Source organism: Bradysia coprophila, assembly GCF_014529535.1.
Source record: "Bradysia coprophila strain Holo2 chromosome X unlocalized genomic scaffold, BU_Bcop_v1 contig_98, whole genome shotgun sequence".
Lineage (NCBI taxonomy): Eukaryota > Metazoa > Arthropoda > Insecta > Diptera > Sciaridae > Bradysia > Bradysia coprophila.
Genome location: NW_023503371.1, coordinates 951,064 through 971,491, shown reverse-complemented (window position 1 = coordinate 971,491; position 20,428 = coordinate 951,064). Strand labels below are relative to the sequence as shown.

Genomic DNA, 20,428 nt, shown 5'->3' with positions numbered 1-20,428 from the left:
ATAAAAGCCAATTACGCACGTGTCCTGAATACATTTCTCTTTATTAAAATTATTAACTTTGTTCACAACATTCATACACCTTACATTCTACATAAATTTGAAAAATAGTTCCTATTGAGGTGGTGTATTGATAATATAGTAGTTCAATAATGAGACGAAAAAATAAATTACTTTCTTCCTATTATAAAGTAAATTTACCTACAAAATTTCCATTTTAGACTTAAACATTAATGGGATTTAACGCTGCGATCGAACTGCTGCGTACGGCTTTCGTTTGCCATTCTGTCGGAAGCATAGCAATAGCAAATATAAAAACGAAAAGAAAAAGCCCAAAACATTTAGTATCGTTGAACCAATTAAAATGTACTTCCAAACGCCAGTCACCTCCTTACAACTTAAGTCTCTGTAACGAAAACTGGAAAATTAAAATTTATTCCAAAAAAACCCGAACATTTACCATCACCAAATTAGAAAACCGAAAAAAAATAATAAAATTTTGACAATAATACGACCATAGACCCAACCATTACCTGTAGTGGAATTCAAATCCTCCGACGGTTATTTCACCTTCTTCAGCCGTTTGTATCTGCAAATGGTTAGTGGAATTTTTCGCACCAAATAGACATATGCAAGCGGCATTCGGTGACGTAAATATATTGTCCGGCATGCATGTCGTATGCGCCGACGTTATGTTATCCAAATGGAGTGCGGCAAATGCGAATGCAGCCAAGGACAACAGTGTAGCTACCAATGTTATCATTGTCGAATTCACGCGAATAAACGTGAAACAATGTTCACGTAATTTCTGTCTGGGAACTCTTCGAAAATTGATGAGTATCAGACCTAATATACCTGATAGAACCAGCTGTAAATTTGAAGAATTTGGTATACAGTTCAAACAGGGCATTTAATGAGACCATTACCGCTGATCCACTCCAATATGGATTATCTCGTAATCGAGTATTTGGAGCCCACACTAGAATCCAAATTCCCAAAAATCCTATGGATATTCCGCATATTAGCTGAAATATTAGGAGTAGTTTGGCCAATAGTGGGAATCTTATTTCTAATGGATTCAGACGACGTGGAGCTGAAAAAATAGAAACAAAAAAATTGTTAGACGATCGAACATTCAAATTATATACGTGAAATCACGTTAAATTTCTTTAACGCGAACGCACTTTTACGGATTGCAGGATAGCAGTTGCCTCCGTGAAAATGATCTATTACATGAAGAACATTTTCGATTAATTTTACGTGAATTCTTTAGTGCTTACTTTGGCATGCAGGCATTAAACCAGAATACATTGGATGTTGTTACGTAATTCACTAATTCGGAAACACCATTGTGATATTCACAGACTCACTAGTGTGCTTTTGCGCAACTTGCTTCGGTAACTGTTTCTCGACAAATGTAATTTTATACCTTGCATTCGGCTCGGATCTACGATTTCTCCACTTGTCGAACAGACAGTTACCGAAGCTTGTTGCTTCAAAAACACACAGGTGACTTTGCTTTTGTCCCAAACAGGGGCGCCGACTTCTAAGGACAAGCGAAGCTTGGGCATCATTACTCGAATGATGAGCACCACTACATCTTTCCAGTTTTACTTGAAAGAGCACCACTACTCCCAGATTCGCTTGTTGTATGAGCACCACTACTCCCAAACATAAGTCGGCGTCCCTGGTCCCAAAACTATTGAGTCACAAGTAAGGATATGAATGGGACAGCTTTGGGTTGAAAAAAATGATCTGACCTGTTTTTTCAGTTCAGGTTCAGGACTATAAATCAACCTGACCTGAATAACAACCTGGTTTCCAGGTTTCAGGTCAGTTTATGTTCACGTCCTCTTCGATAAAAAGTTCGAAATTAGTCGAATTAACATCAGGGGAAACAGATCGACATGAAACTATAACTTAACTCGAAGTAACCCTATTAAGCATGTCAGGTTCGCGACCTGACCTGACACCATCAGGTAGACCCAGACCCACGAAGTTATTATATGGATGTAAGCAAAATCAATAATTTCGTGGGTCTGGGTCGACCTGGTGGTGTCAGATCATGTAGTGTGTATTCTAATGATTCTAGTGAATGTGGAATGGATAGAATGAACATTACAATACAATGCCGTAAGTTAAAATTCATTCACTGAACTACTGATGATCTGTTACTGTTTCGCACAGGTGAAATGTGCCACCTTTGTATCTAGGCTGTTCTTCTCCGTTTCCCATATTTCTCAAAAACAGCTTAGATAGGAAAGTTGCACTTTTTACGTTTGCAAAACAGAAGTGAGTTTTCAATTTTAATTGGAATATCATGTGCGTTTCTGAGAGGCTGAATGATCATTAAGTCTTGTGGTGCTTTTTTATTGATATTCTGATTCATTGAATCGTTTATATCTTTTCTATTTCCAAATATAATTTGGTCTTCAGTAATTTACACGCAACCCTTTTTCGAAGATATATAGTTCGACCCTTCTTTAAACGCGGAAACTTGTTGATCCACATTACATCATATTACAACTGACACGCAGAAAAACCAAACAATTCAAATTCGCAAACAAATTGAAGACCCGAAATAATTCTTATTATTATTTACGTTTCCATTTAAGGAGAGCATAATAAATACATACCAATTGAATTCCGACAGCCTAGCACACATCTACTTTTACGTTATTTTCATTTTTTTTCGATTCAATTAAAAAATTTAATAAGAGGGAAGCTAAACTCGTTTGGATACGGCATGACCATAAAAGAAATTACTTATTTGGACAGGCTTCTGTCGGATCAACAAAATCTTAGCATCGCATCGTAGAATCATTTGAATAATTTTTTCTAATCGTTTTTTTTCGAACGGTTACATGTAAGATTTAATTAAAACGCACGGCGTGTAGAACAATTGGAAGATTATTATTCGGTGTGTAAGGATTAGTGAAAATGATTTTTTTTGTAATTAATAACTCACTTTGATAACTTTTATTAACTACAATCATTCTGCTGTGCCGTAGACTGTTCCGGGTTGGTGTATGGCGCCCCATAATGTTGCTACCTTTTATGTTTTGTGGTACGGTTGTAGACATATACACAGCCTGTAAAAAAATGAAGTTTTATAAGATTTAGTGATTGATAAGAAAATCAATCTATTTGTCTAAGCACTTGGGCGTTAAAATTTTTATGTTTGAGTTGAAACATTTTTTGTTCAAGTCACGATCGAATTTAAGGAATTTATGGGTGGGAGAGATATTGATCTATTAAAAAAATGAAGTTAGGCTCTCTCACTCTGTGGTCTTTTTCCCAAAGAGCCTATTCATTGCCGACGGTCAGACCAAGGTATTACGGTATCACATTTAACATTTAAACGAAAAAAGGGCGGCTGTACTGTCCAGCCTGTGCTAAATAATTTTTCTGTAATTAAAAACGAAATTTTAATGATATTTCCCAAAGTCTCAATACCATGATTTTCACTATTTTGTAGTTCCAATCCATTTAGGAAAATCATTTCTGAAAACAAGTATTCAAAAATGACACTCTCTATTCCCACCAAATTGTCCGTATATATTATCTGAAACTACTGTAGATGTAGCTGCTCTACTGGTAGTTAAACTATGTATAACTACGCTGATACAGAAATTGCAAACCACCATCTGTCCAGGGCTCAATTGTTGAAAGAGACGTGTTGCATTCCTCAAGTTGACGCAATGTTTTGGCATAATTAGGTGTGATCACTCGCGCCATAAAATCTATAGTCTTTATATTCAGTGATACTTTTAAAGCGCCATATCAGAACCAGTTTGAACATTTGGGCTTTTTACATTTTCCAACAGTTTTAGATAGGACCAATTTTTATTGAACGTTTGTTGGTGTATTTAATCTCTGAACTTAACGCCATTGAAAGTGTTTATCAACACTACAGATTGAATTATATCAAGCAGAGATCTGCCCTGAATAAATTTTACATTTGCCATTAAGCTCTGCTAATTCAATTCAATATTCGTATAAGTTTAATACCTGATGGTGCTATGATTGCTCTTAAAAGGCACTGGACAACATTATCAGCGAAGCGAGAATTTAACCCAGATAGGAGAGGAAATTATTCAGAGACTAAGCGAGTAAATATTTTTTTTATTCCTCGTCTTCCTTTACATTCCATGTGAGGCCTTTTTAAATAGATTAGTAATCAGATAATTTTTTACCACTTTTTGTGTGAATACTAGGCTTAAAGTTTAAAATTTTGATGAAAAAGTTTGTGCGTTTAAGAACAGGCCTTTAACAGGAAGTATTTAAGTAGAAATATGATTCATGTCAAAACGGCATGTTCAATGCCACCCACAGTAATATCTAAATTGCTAAAGAAGAATTCCTGTTAGAACGTTCAACGAATGAAACGTCTCTCTGGCTGACAATTTTCGATGGAAGCAATAACCGATTTTCTATTAAAAATGTTCCATGAAAGATACTGATTGCTGCTTAGTTGAACAGGAAATCAGTTCTTTAAGGTACACGGTCTTTTTTTACCAATCTTTTAACCACCAATTAACAAGTTTGTGTACACACAGTTTAATTAATAATTACATTGGGCGGCGTACAAACTAGCATCTATATTTAGGCTCATTATCGTTAACGTTAAATTTGTTTACATTTATTTCGAATTTATTTATTTATTTTTCATTATGCACCTTGTGCACAAGGCATTTTATTGGCATCGTTAAGCGACGTAGACACGGTTAAAGTTATTAAATATTCGAAATTATCTAAGTTTCATACGGACGCATGAATTTTCTATTTTAAGAAGGAAATGCCGAAGTTTCTGAATAATCACATAAAATCGATCGTTAGGAATTAATGCTGGATGCATAGGAGTATAGTAAATCAAAGTTTCCTTTTCTGAACACGAGTGCAATTTCATCTCAAAATTATGAGCTGCCATAAAATGTGATTATAATTAATAATGATTACACCTATAATTGAATAATTGGGTATTGAGTCGACATACGGTTTGTAATCAATTAAAATGTGCATTCAATTAGCGGGAATGGAATGATATAACAAATGTGATTAACCGAAATAAATCGATTAGCTGTTAACTCATTACATCAATTACGACACACGAGGGAAAAAGTGGAAAACAATTTATTGCTTCCGTCAAAATGCTCGTGTAAAAAGTGTTTTCATTTCTTTTATAATTCACGAGAAATGTGAGTCGAGTATAATAAGAGTATAATTAACCTCAACTAGTGAAAATAAGTATACTTCTTCCAACTAGTCTTGAAATATCCCGAATTCGTGGCGTATTTGCACCCGGGGCAAATAGTCATATAAAGGCCCAACGGAAATCACGCTTATTTTATGGAAATTATAAGAAAAACGTTACAGTTTCACTGGAAAAACAACTGGACTAGGGATGGAAGACGTTCAAAATAATCGATAATATCAATTGAAAGAAATTATCGATAATCGATTAATCATATCGTTATCGATAATTATCAAAATATCGATATTTTGATATTTATTTGAAAATTCATGATAATATACCAATATATCGGAATATATCGATAAATATCGGATTTTCGGACCGAATTATCGATATCTTGATAATTATCAAAATATCAATAATTATCGATTTTCGATATTTTTTTGATAATTTTCTAACAGACGCTAATTGATCTGTCGAGATTCTAGTTTCCCTTTAATAAACCGTAAAGAAAAGGCTTAATTCCAGAGGATTTTTCCATTTTACAGAATTTGACAGAAAGGCTAACAGAACGATTCCAATGGATTTCCCCCTTTTGCAAAACGTAACAAAAATGCTATATTCTAGGGATTTTTTCCCTTTTATGAAATGTAAAGCGAAAGGCCAAATTACAGTGGATTTTCCCTTTTACAAAACGTAATGAAAAGGCTAATGTAACGATTTCAGGGAATCCTCTTCACAAAATGTAAGGAGTAACTACAGAGGGTTTTCCCCTCTCACAAAACGTAACGAAAAGGCTAAATTCCAGAGGAGGTTTCCCTTTGACAAAGCATAATGCAAATTCCAGAAGATTTTTCCCTTTTACAAAATGTAACGCAAAAGGCTACATTCAGGCTGATTTTTCCTTTTACAAAACATAACAAAAAGACTTAATTCCAAAGGATTTTTCCCCTTTACAAAATTTGACATAAAAGCTAACAGAACTATTCCAAGGGATTTTCCCCTTTTACAAAACGTAACGAAAAGGCTTTATTACATTGCATTAATGAAATGTAAAGCAAAACGTATCGAATAGGCTAATGCAACGGTTCCAGCGAATTTCCTCTTCACAAAATGTCACCCAGACGCTAATTGATCGGTGTACTTTCATAGGATTTTCACCTTTTACAAAACGTTGCAGTGGATTTTTCCCCTTTTACAAAGTGTTAAGCATAAGGCCAAATTCCAAAGTATTTTTCCTTTTTACAAAATGTAAGACAAAAAACTACATTCCACAGGATTTTCCCATTTAGAAAATGTTACGGAAAAGCTTAACTCCAGAGGATTTTTCCCTTTTACAAAATGTAACGAAAAGACTGGTGGAACAACGATTCCAGGGGAAAATATATGGGTCCAATATTTAAGCCTTCCGGACCAGAAAAACACCTCATTGAGCCCAATATCCCACACACCCTGGAGTCAGAGCAGGCCTAATGGGTTATTTAATGCAGCTTTGATGCCTTCTCGCGTCGATCTCACATTAAGCTTCCGATTTATTTTCATTTTATACGCCTACACAAATACACTCAGCACCTACTATGGATTATATATTACACACTTGTCACGAAGAAGTCGAGGCTTGCCGATTGTAACTGTTTTTAGACCCGTACGAAGTACTGGGGTCTTATAGGTTTACGCATACGTTTGTAACACGTCGAATTGGACTCCCTGAGTAAGGGGAAACCTATTGTGGTTGTATAGAGATGCCAAATCCGCGAAAAAAAATGTCCGTCTGTCCGTCCGTCTGTCCGTCTGTCTGTGGGTTCTCTAACTTGAGTAAAACGCATCCGATTTTAAAAATTCTTTTTTTCCTCGTTTGGTAATGTCAAAAGACAGGCTAAGTTCGAAGATGGGTGATTTCGGATCGACCTCTCCGGAGCTGGGGCCCAATAAGTGCCTAAGTGTTTTTCGACGATATCTCCAGACATTTAAGCACTACACTTGTCAGTGATACGACAAAAAAAAAAGTTTATGGAAATCGGATGACCGACTCGTGAGTTAGACCCCTTGGTGTGAAACAGGCACAGGGCGGCAAGCAGTTTTTGCTTGTAGGTCGGCCACATTTGAACATATTTCGTCTGTTTTAGCTTTATTAGATAGGTATTGACCGTACCAATCAGGGAAAAAAAATTCATGAAATTATGTTCTCCGGAGCGTGAGCTAGGTCTCTTGAAGTGAGCTCTTATCTGGCTACTCGGAAGTACAGTGAACGTGGTGTATTTTGACAATATCTCGAGTAAATTTTGACCGAATTTCATGAATTTTTTTTTGTTTGAAAGGTATTAACGAATGTAAAGCATCGGTACTATTTCCGGTCTCCTAACAAAATGGCTGCCGGCGGCCATATTGGATTTTATTAAAAGTGATATATCTTGGGAAAAATGGTACTTAGAGAGTTTCTGTTAACATGGAAATAATTTGTTATGTGTGTGGGGTTTCAGGGATTCCATATAAGGACATCTATATATACCTATATACAGCTATATTGAGCTATATACAGGCATATAGAGCTATATAATATCATATTTTTCTGTGAAATGTTTATTTATAGTGAAATATAGTTAAATATAGCGGTACATAGCTGTTTAAATAGGAATTTATGAAATTTGTCTTCGTACGGGGCTGTCTATATTGCCTCCGACAATTTATTTGTATATGATAACAAGGCAAAGAGTGGATAATGTAAGTGATTTTAAAGGCTCTTGACACGAATAGGTGTTTCGTACGGGTCGGCGTTAGCTATGTTTTTTTTTATAATTTACATAAAAAACATGATTTTTGTAGATTTTTTTGTAGTTGGGTGCAAATAGTCTTTATATGACTATTTGCACCCGGGTGGAAATAGCATCTACCTTTTTTTAGCGAATTAAATTGTAGCACTCGTACTGGAAACCTCTCTTTCGCTAAAAAAAGCCTTTTATCATGCGATAGGAAAATAACTACTATTCGTCTTGGATAAACAATACATTTCTATGAGACAAATATGATAAAAATTGCTTTTCATATTAAAGTTGTTGATCCATAACCGATAACTATTTTGAGATCAGTTGTCCTCTGATATAACAATCCCTCAACAGCGGGGGTTAGTATTATTCTGACTAAATCTGTCCTCTAGGACCTTTAACCTTTTCAGGTAAAATTTGAAGCAAACACAGCACATGAGCTAATTTGAAGAACTATATCCAAAGCACCAAACATAGTAATAGAATGGTATGTTGTGTACCGTATTGCTCGCTCCGCTCACACAGAAATTGCACAAATGTTACAAAAAACCAATTGTACAATAAGGTGCACACTTTATTTTCTGCATTGAAGTATCTAAATAGAGAAAAATCAAAATATCTTATCCACTCGAAATTTTCAAGTAAGAGTTAAAAGACCGAAACGAATCCACAGTTGAATGCTATCTTTGATCACGAAACATTGTTTAATAGAGTAGAGAGTCACGACAATGTACCAAGTAATTTCACCATTTTACACTGTCAAAGTAATGCTAATTAAGGTGCTTTGCTCAAAATCTCAAAATGGGTGATTGTTTTGAGACCCTCACAGAACGACAACGTATCAAATTCATAGATTTATGTGGAAGCAACTGATCTCCTTAACAATCTCGTTGAATTATGAGATCTTGTTTTAATTTCAATCGTTTTTTCTATTCTACTAAAGACATATCCTCTTACACAGTTGTGTAAGTGCAATTACACCAATTAGTATAATCGATTTTGACACCGTTTGTCAATTATTTGTAACCATGTAACTTCCTATTATTAAAGTAATCTATAACAGCAATGACAATCGAATCAATATCATGCATTTACGCGCTCAACATACCATTAAATTTTTTAAATGTAATTTATTCAAACAGTAAATGCGAAAAATTCAATTACAAATAGTTCATTTTGTCGTTGCACTTCGCTATTCTAGATGCCTGAAAGAATCTGTAAAATTGGTATTCGTCAAAGTATTATAGTCGGTTGTAACTTATAATGCACATATGAGACGAGTTATGATTATTATCGTCTCATCTAATTGTAAACTACTTATTTCAGTACTACTGAATCAGTAGACATCAATAATTTAATGACAATAGATTTAAGTGGGAAAAAAATCTATTTCATGCTTCGGGGCCGAAAATGAGGGCAATTTTTCGAATTTTCTCGGGTTTCCGGCCCTCTGCATGAAAACTCACATGTGCACCTGTTTGGGACGGTTGATTTAAGGCACTTTCGCTTGTAGACCTCACTTCGTTCGGCCTACAATCCGCGAAATTGCCTAAAATCAATCGTCCAAAACAGGTACACAAATGACTATTATTTGCCAGTATTTAATTTGCAATAACTGCCAGTTAATCTCTTTTTAATGATTGCCAATCGTTTTTATTATCTTCTAAGTTTATCAAGTCAGCACACCAACTTTTTCTATCAAACTTATTCACTTAAAGTATTATCGAAATTAGCAACCTGTTTTGTGTTTATTTCGCGAACCGACTAATTCAACATTTTTTATTCAAAAACGTGAGGTAAAGGTTAACGGAGCCAAATCTGTACCTCAAGTTTTTTTAAATAAAATATCTTACTCGGCAATGGGGCAAATCATGGAAATGGTACTTCTTGTGTGTTTACCGACCTCGGACACGCCTCGAATTTCACAGAAGAAGTACCACTACCATCATTTGCCCCATTGGTAATGTACTATAACTTTGGTTCAACAATAGGATGTCGAGTCTTTGACATAATGTGGTACACTCAGTAAATAAAATTCATGTGCAGAAGTAGCGACAGTTCAGCAACGGTAGATTACACTATTTTGAAGAAAAGGATTCTTTCATCAATTTTAAATGTCATTTGTCAGTGTGCAGCTTGATGAAAGCATCCTTCTCTTCAAAATATTGTCACCTACCGTTGATGAACTTAAATCGATAAGAAATTTTGTTTTTCCGAAACTACGAAAAATACGATTTGCGAATGCATTTCATTTAATGAAAATGAGTTTGCTGTAAGTCAAATGTATAATACTTTGAGAAAAGTAAGAAGTCATCTGTAAAACCTTTATAGTTCAGCTTGTTCCACATTCGATAACAATGTTACAATGTACATTGTTACATATGTATATGAATGCTTAATAACGTGAGCTGAAGTTGGCAACATTTCATGGTTATTTTACCAGAGTGAAGTTATACCACATGAAAATAGAGCGCAAAGATTGCAGTACTAAAAAAAATTGAGGCGTCTTTACAAGCCAGTCGAGGTTTGCTATAAGTAGCTTCCTATTTTTCTCGGACTGTAAAAAGTTGTAGGTACAGGTGGTGCTGATTTTACGTGGTGCTTAAATTCCTACTATTAAGGGGCATTGAATGATAAAATATTTTTCAAATAATTCTTAGTTTTAAGGACCAAGCAGGAGACACTTATTGTGATGAAAAATAGTGGACGAAGGTAATATACTAAGAAGTGCACCTCAATTTAAAAATGAAACTCGGACACCCGGTTCATAAAATTATGTATTTATCCAAGCTTTTCTTGATTTCTGTGGCTAGGAAACCGCAGGCTGATGTTATTGAATCTTTGGACTTATCTTGACACGAGTTATATAATACATTATTTTATATGTTTTTATTTTAAAAGGCCTGACCCAAGCCCAGGCTGTCATTTGGGAACAGAAATTCATTGTCCTTGCATTTTTGGTCAAGTTACAACTAATGAAGTAAAAGATTTTTGCGCAGGAGGATCGTAGTTCAGCGATTTCCGTTACGGCAACTAAGATCACAGATTTCAATTTTTTGAGAGAAACTAACAGAGAAAATGTCCGGTCAAGTATGGAATACAATTTATATACTTTCTTGCCCGATTGGGTGTAATTGTTGACAAAACTGAAATTTTCAGCTTCATGTTCTTATAGGACAAGCGTATGACTAGTCAAAAAAGTTCCACTGTTCGTCACTTAGTACAAAATATACCCACTATGTAATAGTTATTTACATAACAAAGGACACAAAGTTGAAAAGAAGAGTTTTCGTGTGAATTTGGTTGATCTGAGGCGAAGACGAGGTCTGCAAACACACGAAAACGACTTTTAATTTTTAATCCCGAATCTTATAATCTTGTGTAATAAGCCACTTTCGACCTAAGGGAAAAACAGCATGTAAAATGTGATGCGTATGCTTTTGTTAGTTCTCTTCTCCCCTCAAAGGAGCGTTCTTAATTTTTGAATATGTTACTAGTGCAAAGTGTGAAAGATTAAATCAAAAGAAAACCAAAATTAAGGCGAGGGTGCTAGATTGGCTACATGTTAAAATACAGATCCAACCGATACATCAAAAAATCCCTCAAATTGACGATACACTCAAAGATGTGAGAAAATTACGTTTCCGTTTTGTACTTAACAAAAAAATAAACAAAAATAAAATGAATCAACCCAACATACCTGAGACGGTGATTGACTCATTCGATGTGAAGCGTCAGCAAAGTATTTGCTCGAATTGTTGTTCTGAGATAAATCTGCACAGCAATCCGATGAATCTTCACCTCGTGCAGTATCATTGCTGATGTTTTGATTATTTTCCACCGCATTATCGACATTATTGAAACTCTGATTGCCACTGTCGAAACACGCACTATTCGACGGAATATTTTGATAAAGATTACGCGTACCATTTCCAGACGAATTATTTAACAGCGGCGAACAGTCTCCATATCCACCACAACCATCCGATGTTTGATTATTGTGTCTCAGTGCCATATTTTCCTTGGTATCTTTAATCGGCGATGATGCGTTTAGTCCGAAAAATGATGATTTTGCTTCACTTATGACCGGTTTATTGCTGTTTAAATTTCTTAACCGGACCGTTTCACTCACATTTTCATACTGTTGCTTCGTTGCACCGAGCAGCATTTTCGAATCACTATCGACATTTACCACAGGTGGTATAGGTGCTGTTTTGTTGTCAGTAATATTATTTATGCCATTATGATTTGCAATTGTCGTATAACCTTGACTGGTTGATTTGTTGAGATTTCCATTACAACAGTTGCTATTTGATATCGTTGAGTTAGATCTGATTTGATTGAAGTGGCTTGGTTGATTCTGTAGTAGTGGTAAATCATCGAACCTGAATGAGATATTGTTGAACGGAAATTCTTTTTCATTTCCATTCGAATGGATCGGTGATGATGGCTTTTGTTGCGTCGGTATTGTGACAGCGGGCGAATGTGCTGATGTTGAATGTAAATTATCGTACGCACTCAATGGTCGGGTGTAATTGTTTGTATCCATATTTGACGGTAACAAGAAGTTTTCTCTGTCGGCAGTCATATCCAACTTATTAAATCGCACTCTGTATACACCAATCAATAGAATTTAACTGTACAAAAATGTAATCTACTCAGTCATATTGCACACCGCGTGTACACAATCGCGTTTGATATTATTTTTTTTACTTCTGCCTAATGAGTTGAGTTTCTATAATCCACAGTTCGAATTGTTCGTTGAAATCTGCCAATTGCCTGAAAGTAAATGGAATGAATTTAATGATTGATTGTAACATGTAAATGCAGCTTATATGTTCAACAGCTCTACAATCTCTATAATGTATACAATTTTTAATACATATACGAGTCTGGTCTGACGAAATATTATTTTATTCGTTTCCACAAAAAGTAAATTTGTACAGAATTGTGCACATTTACCTACAAAAAAAATGAAACTTAATTTGAAAGGTATTTGTCCATCTCGCAAATGGTAATACCGACTGTTATTCTTACACTTCACTTTTTTTATGATCTCATGCATGAAAGGTAAATTGGCTACGTACAAAATTTTCTTAAAGTTTATGTGTTACACAGAGATTTAGGAAATCAAATTTGCGTTCGTTTCATGGATTTAGTAAGAAAGTATAGTGATAGTGACGTTACGAAATGAATAATGTATAGAAAAAGGTATTTCGTCTTAAAAAAAGACGTAATTGATGAGAAGTGCACATGCATTGTATTTGTTCGTTCTATAGATATACGTAAATTTAATGATTTTCTGAAACTTTTTCGAAAAGTCAAGAGTTTATTAAGAGTTGTAGTATCTAAATAGTGTTTTAAGAATACTTTAGGGCGTATCGATTTTTGAAAATGGTTAGGTTTGGAATAACAAACTATTAAAAAAAGGCCGTGGCCGGCATGCTCGACTTTCCGCACTATCTCACCACCAGGAAATAAAAAAAAGATCGGAAAGGTCAGATTTTTGATGTTAGGATATTTCGGCAGATTTACTCCCTGGGCCCTTGGCACCTTCGGTTTTCTAAAATAACCTTTCAACTTTCTGAGATATCACCATCGGAAACACGAACTCGTCCAAAAGCCTTCTTCCCTCGCATCCACGGAACCACCCACCTCATGCCTGGTGAGATTTTCGAGGATTTATATTTTCCACTCACAAGCTATCACGACCCTTAACATTCTCAACGCCCGACTGTGCTGCACACGTAAAAAGTTCCACTTTCGTATCTATCTAAGCTGTTCTTGTCTCATTTGCCGTTCAAAATAGCATACCAAATGAGAGAAATCAGAGAAACGGAAAATAACAGCAAGAACAGCTTAGATACGGTCGCAGTTCTTACTTGTGCAAAACAGTAACTCATTGGCGTGAAAATCAGCAAACGACAGTCATGCTTTATCCTCATTTTTCTCTCCTAAAAGTAATGTTAGAATTGCGAAATCGATTAAATATTTTGGTTTTCCACCGTTTTTGGTTTATGAATCACCACAACAAGGAAAATTCGTGAAAATAGAATAAGATACACTGAAAGCACAAGTAAGGACCTAGAGATGGATCAAAACTCCAAATATAAATCTCTTGCGAATACATTTTGCGCCATGTTATGCCCACGTAATTCTTTATCCATTCAGTAGATGCCACACAAAAAATCAGTTGTAGTTCTTCAAAGCACGCTTTACTCTTTAACTTTTGGTTAATCTGTGGTTTGTTCGACAATGAAATACAAAATGTTTTTCCTGGCACAAAATTGTACCTAATGTACGTATACCAATCACTGAACATCTGAAATTGAGTAAGATAAAAAAAAACTCAAAATAAATAATGTTGGGCCGATGTACAATGAATGGCGACTGTATACATTATTCAACCGCACAAATATGTGGAGCTTTGGAAATATTTCACTTTCATAATAATTAATGTTTCAGTGTGTCGTCGTTTCACTACTCGAGGCGGTTTAAATATTTTTGGTTTCCTTTGTAAACATTACTCACATCATTAAAAGATCGAGCTGAATTTTATTTTCTTCAGCTCAACAATATACACACATACGATGCATGTGCTAAAATAATGCGCTAGCAATTTCAGTTTACTATAATGTTACATCACACGTTTGAAGATTTCCATTCAATGTGGGTTTTCGGTTCTTTGTTGTGACCTAGAATGTGTACAGCATTTCATAAAATGTGACAATTTATGGGTTCGGTATGAAGAGCGCATTTATTTGCTAAAGGACGGAAAAGTGTACTATACAGTCAGCAATATTAGAGTAAACTCACTAGATAGATGAAGTCAAGAATGTCTTCAAATTGTTGTTTTGACTAGCGGAGTTGCATCCTGTGCTTTTCCCTCGGGCCACAAACTTCCCAGATATCAAAACTGAAATTTTTTGGCAGGTATGTAATGTACTATAAATCGACCGAATGCAAATTACTATTTTTGTCTTTCCACAATTAAATACTTTTGAATACGTCTGTGAACTTATCGGAAATTTCATTCAGAAAACTGACGACATGCTGACATGCATTCGTGCTCACAACAATTATTTTGCTATTTTTTTTTCTTATACTTGTCGTAGGTATGTTTCTACGGAATTTCATGCATATACTAAAGATTGGCATCTCTAATATTGGGTAAGAGTGAGTACGTTAGGTAGAGGTTTCGTTATCGTTTCTCGTGTAAACTTTTCATTCGCTCTAAGTGTCTTTCTTCGTTGTTCAATATAGATTCTTCAATGCTGTAAGGCCCTTGGAATTTATGCAAAAAATTGCTTTATGCCGAACTATTTTAAGGCAATGAACTAAAATGTAAATTCTGTCTGATACAAAGAGTTGTGCTACTGTTCTATCACGAGCTCAAAATAAAAGTTCTTGAAAACTTCGTTTGGGTTTTGACTCAATCGGCCATGATAAAATTTCATTTTGTTGATGTTTTATCAGATGACAGTTCGGGGAAGAAAATGTCCCATTTCTCCCCTCTTGCTTTGACAAGGGTTTGCCAAGGGAGAATATTATTTTTCGTTACGAGTGATGAAAAGTTGAATTTTTCAGGACTAGTCGTGAGCTTGTCCTAACGAGGCGAAGCCGATAGTCACTCTACAACAATTTCACTTTTACTTGGCATACTCGATTGCGTCCGAAAAAATATATATGAAATTCCATTGTTGGCTTTGTTTATCGGACGACAAAGTTACTTTTTCGGACGCACATATGTTGCTGTATACGCAGTACTTTGATCGAAGTTGTCTTGCTTTTGTTTTGAAAAATTGTGTATTTTTGTGTCGTTTCACACCTCGTTCATATGTTCTACATATCTTTTTCGAGTTTCTTCCACCGTTGCTTGAACTCACTTTTGATATGAAAACTGTTGGAAGCGAATAAGATAATCCAAGTCGAGCGATTCGAGATCCTCGCTCTGGTCTGACCGGAAAACTTCGGTCCTGTTGGAATATTTTATTTTTGTCTTCTCTAAACAACTGGTTGATACATCGTAAATCCATTTTCAACGACTACCCGAATGTCGAGTTCTGATTCAAGCAGTTACAACCCGTACGTACTCAGAAGTAAAACCGAAATTTTTATCGTAAAATAGTTTCTTTTTTACTAGTTCACGTCAAGGTTTTGCTTATCGGTGTTGAATAATTAGTGACCTACGATGACCTGGTTAAAAAAGCAACACAAATCGAAATTCATTTGACATAATTTTGATTCGTTGACTTTAACATTAGGTAAAATGAATTTAAGCGGGCGTGGAAAAAAGATGAATTCCTATCGAGCCTACGATGTGTTTATCGGGATTTATTTAAATATATGTCTCACAGCACCGGCGACTAAGCTGAAAATATAGTTTCCTGTTTCATTGCAACTCTAAGTAGTGAGAAAACAAGCACTTTGTCCCAACCGGATATAAAATGAAGCGTAGAGAATTGTATCAACTTAGCGCAAGTTTTCTCATTGTAAGCATTTTAAATAATGAATTGGTGATGTTACCGGTAACTCTCTATATGGGTTCTAACTGTAGTATCTATACCAGTTGCATGAACCACTTTTAAATGAAAATTTAATGTTTGTGGTCCCGCATTATGTCCCCACTAATTATATGTAAATTGTTTGTGATTCATTTTGTCGTTTATTAATACCCAATTGCACCGAACATTTATACTAACTTAAATGTTTAGACAAAGATGACAGATTTTAAAAATTACTTTATTTCCAAAAAGACAAGCATTTATTCGTACAGATTTTTTGTTTCTTGTCCAAATTTTAAGTCTAATCGTGCGTTCGTCATGTGTATTAATAGATGCAAAAGAAGAAGTGTTAAGGCGAAAGAATTTTTTTAATGGAAACGAAAACAGACCATGGGTGTTTAGAGAGACTTTCAAATAAAATTTCAATAAACATCTCGTGATGGATACCATTCCATTAATTGAGTTTAAAATGCAATACGGAAAGATTGAAAATACAATTGAGATGTAAAAACTGTTTGGCATTTTAATTGAAGGCATAAATTAATGATAAATCTCGCTAACATGCAAGAACATCGAAATACTAATATAATTCGCTGAGAATTGTTCGAACAAATTGACAGTGTGATTACGAAAAATGTGCAGCAAAACCGATTAGTGATGTCACGCAAGACATAATTGTTTGTGTCACGCAGACATATTATGAATCCACCCACACGCTGGTGCTGTTTTGTCGACAGGTTAGTTTTTCGTAAAGATTGACATCATGATATTCTTTATGTCTTTGTCATTCAACTAAAACAAGACTCAACTTTAAGCTACTGGAAAGCTTATTATCACAATAAATTAATGTTGAGCTTTCGTCACTACAGGTACAGGTTAAGTCTAGTTTATGCGGCTAAACTATTTTGAGGGTCGTTTTTCCTGCTACAGTTGATATTTATAAACTGATAAAAAGAGTGTGTGTGTGTACCATACTTAAAATATTGGTAGTTTTGAACGATCCTTGCCCTAACTGTATTACCTTTTGAGAGGATTGTTTTTGCCCGCTTAATGAGAATACGTTGTCCCCCATTCTATTTTGTAACAAAAATGATTTTGGTCAATATTAAGGGTAAACTGCAAGCTCACGCTACTTCATAAGTAAGCTCTTGAGATGACATTTCACCCAATTTCTTCGTAAAAGTTGAGTATATATCGGGTGCGATCGTTTAGTCATATTCGTAAAAAAAAATTTTTGGAATAGATTAAGATGCTCGTGTTTATTACATAGGTGGCAGCGCGAATTTTCAGCGGGTGTAATGACCAATGCACGTGTGCCCACTTCTAAAAATAGAAAATAAGAACCCATCGCTGACCAGTACTCTATTAAATACTTTAAATTTGGCCTTACGAGTTTACGATCCGTAAAACTTAGTTTCACGATTGCATGAAACCTACATTGGTTCCAGGGACCACAATTTTACATAGTTACGAGTTCTTTTTACGAAACCGTGTGAGCTCTGAGTTTACCCTAATGCTTCGACTTGAGATCCTTTTACCAAGTCGGGAACTTTGGGTTTCCTCTAATGTTTTGACTCTAAAGTCAATTGTACTTCTGTTCGTTTTCTTTTTGGGAGCTAACCTAAATGCTCTTAATATGTGCACATTTGGGTAGATTGTCAGATTACATTCCGGGAGAACAATACATCATGCATCACCATGCCATCAAGTACTTTCTAGATATTTTACACGAACAATTAAAGGAAAATAGAAATTAAAATTCGGTAAATACAACTCGTTCCAAGCGTGTACTGACAATACTTAGACGATCGAGTGATTAATTTTGTCGCCGTAATTAATCTCACTCTTCTTACCCGATTCTCCCCGCTTTGATAGCGAGTCCGACCATGATTCTCTCAGTGTATTGTGTAAATGACATTATTGTACATTGAAATTGCTGAAGGAATGTTTGTAATTTCCTCATAAAATTACAGTTCTACGAAAACTTCGACATATCGACATAAAAATGCAGTCGTAGGAAAGTAAGTGACCGTTCGGAATTGTTAGTGATATTGTTTTTGCAATTAGAGTAATTAAAATAACTCTCAATATACTTGACAGTAAACTGAGTAGTAGAGTAATTGGGCAGTTTACAATATTAATTCCAAGGTTTACCAATTTTAGTGCCCTTTATGGCTTAGTGTATCTTTTATGGAAAATAAGTTATAACTCCACAATACACGCGTAAGTTGACACACAAATATGCGTAACAATTCTGAGATTTTCAGTTGTAAGAACTATAAATGGTAAATGGTAAATGGTAATGGTATTTAATCTCTCGCTTGTGAATTTTATTTAACAGTAGAATGATCGAACGTTCATATGCTTAGCTTTAAAGCTTCCGTTCATTGCCTATATTAGATAAAATATTCTCACGAATTTTCTCAAATTTTCATGAATTTTTGCGAAACGTTTTTCAGGAAAAGTCGAGAAAATCGTGAAATTTTTTTCGTGAGTATAGCAGGCTTCCGTTCTCAAATCTTCCTTTTGTAATGGGTAATCGTTTGCTTACTTTATTGTGATGGACAATCTACTATTTTCGTTTAGAGTATTACTTGGACTCTCCGTAATGAATTAGCAATGAAGCTTACCCATCAATGTGTTAAAATAAAATTTGTTTGCCCATTTTGTGTATCTATTATACTCATCTATAAATGAATGGCCTGGTCAACTTTATAATGAGCACAAGAACAAAAGAGAAAATACAAATTAAAATAAAATCAACGTGAATTCGTTGATTTATGATCAGACACGTTCAATTTCTTTCCATATAGCAAAATAATAATAATAAATATGAGTAAGAGTATGAGTATTTTGTGTGTGTACATAAGCTGAACTTGAGATTCCAAACCGTAAAACATACAAGTAAAATTTCATTTAAATTTATGCTTTTTCGAATGATCATCAAACCGTTAAATTGATGTATACATGGCTCAAACAAAAGAAATGTACATTAAAAACGTTTCGGGGCGAGACATCGCACGATGATAAAATTATGAACAAAACAAACAAACAAACGAACGAGTACAAAAAAAACTTTTGAAATATAAATAACTAAAAATGACTAAAAATAAAATCGTAAAAAATTAAAAATAAATTACGTTTGCTTTCTCGTTGTCCACCAAACCGAATAGGATTTAAATATAACTTTTATTTAAAAGTAAATCTGGTGATGATTGTGCAAATGTCTAGCAGAAAAAGAATCACTTCCATTTTTTTTATTTGTATAATATTTAATTGTATAATTTGTCTAATGACTTTATGATTTATGATTCACTTTTTAATTCAAATAATCAAAACACAACAAATCTGAATTGTTTTCATTCGTATCACCCGTATCCATAACAATTTAAAAACTTTAAAATTGTTTACCAAAACAACATCTTTTTTTCTTTTCTTTCAAAATAATTGCTAAAACAGTTCATAGTTTTATTGCTTTGACTAATTTGATTTCATTTTACACAAACTTTTAAGTCAAATTTGAATATATACAAATTTTTTTCTGTTTATTCCATTTGCTGTATGGTATGTACGAACTCTCACGTATAAACTGTTCCATAAATCGAACATTAATCCATCAAACACGAATATTATAAAGATTTTTTTTTTCGAAAAAAAAGTAGTCCGAACCACGAGAGTTGTTTGTGTTGACTGAATCTCTGAATCTTCGCAACAACGTTTACCTCCGCTGTATTGGATTTTATTAAAAATATGCTCAACTGATGGTTTGAATTTGGTTTTTGTTTGTATTGTGTGCGGTCGACGTTCGAAGATATATATTTAAAAAAAAAAAACTTTTTTCGGTGTGTACGACGAGGTAAGAATATTATAGGGGATACTGGAGATCTGTTTGTTGATAATTTAAGACTGCATGCTAGAACTTTTTTGTTTGGTATTATGGGTAGAGGTGATACGAAATCTTCACTTACTAT

The 20,428-nt window shown here is 34.6% G+C and overlaps 1 protein-coding gene across 3 annotated transcripts; it reads right to left on the bottom strand.

Annotated features, from left to right (window-relative positions):
* Nucleotides 1-218: 218 nt before the first annotated feature.
* On the bottom strand, nucleotides 219-20,249 carry LOC119070613 (probable cyclin-dependent serine/threonine-protein kinase DDB_G0292550). 3 transcript variants are annotated; one of them, XM_037175038.1, is made up of 6 exons: nucleotides 19,598-20,249; nucleotides 11,654-12,732; nucleotides 2,966-3,089; nucleotides 924-1,090; nucleotides 531-865; nucleotides 219-415 (listed from the first exon to the last, which is right to left on the bottom strand). In XM_037175038.1, exons 2-6 carry the CDS (start codon nucleotides 12,539-12,541, stop codon nucleotides 238-240), a joined length of 1,692 nt encoding a protein of 563 aa, XP_037030933.1. In that variant the 5' UTR covers nucleotides 12,542-12,732; nucleotides 19,598-20,249; the 3' UTR covers nucleotides 219-237. The 3 variants fall into 3 exon arrangements, with proteins under 3 accessions (XP_037030933.1, XP_037030936.1, XP_037030934.1); XM_037175041.1 differs by having other exon boundaries at nucleotides 219-403; nucleotides 19,598-20,149; XM_037175039.1 differs by lacking the exon at nucleotides 19,598-20,249 and adding an exon at nucleotides 12,991-13,008.
* Nucleotides 20,250-20,428: the final 179 nt, after the last annotated feature.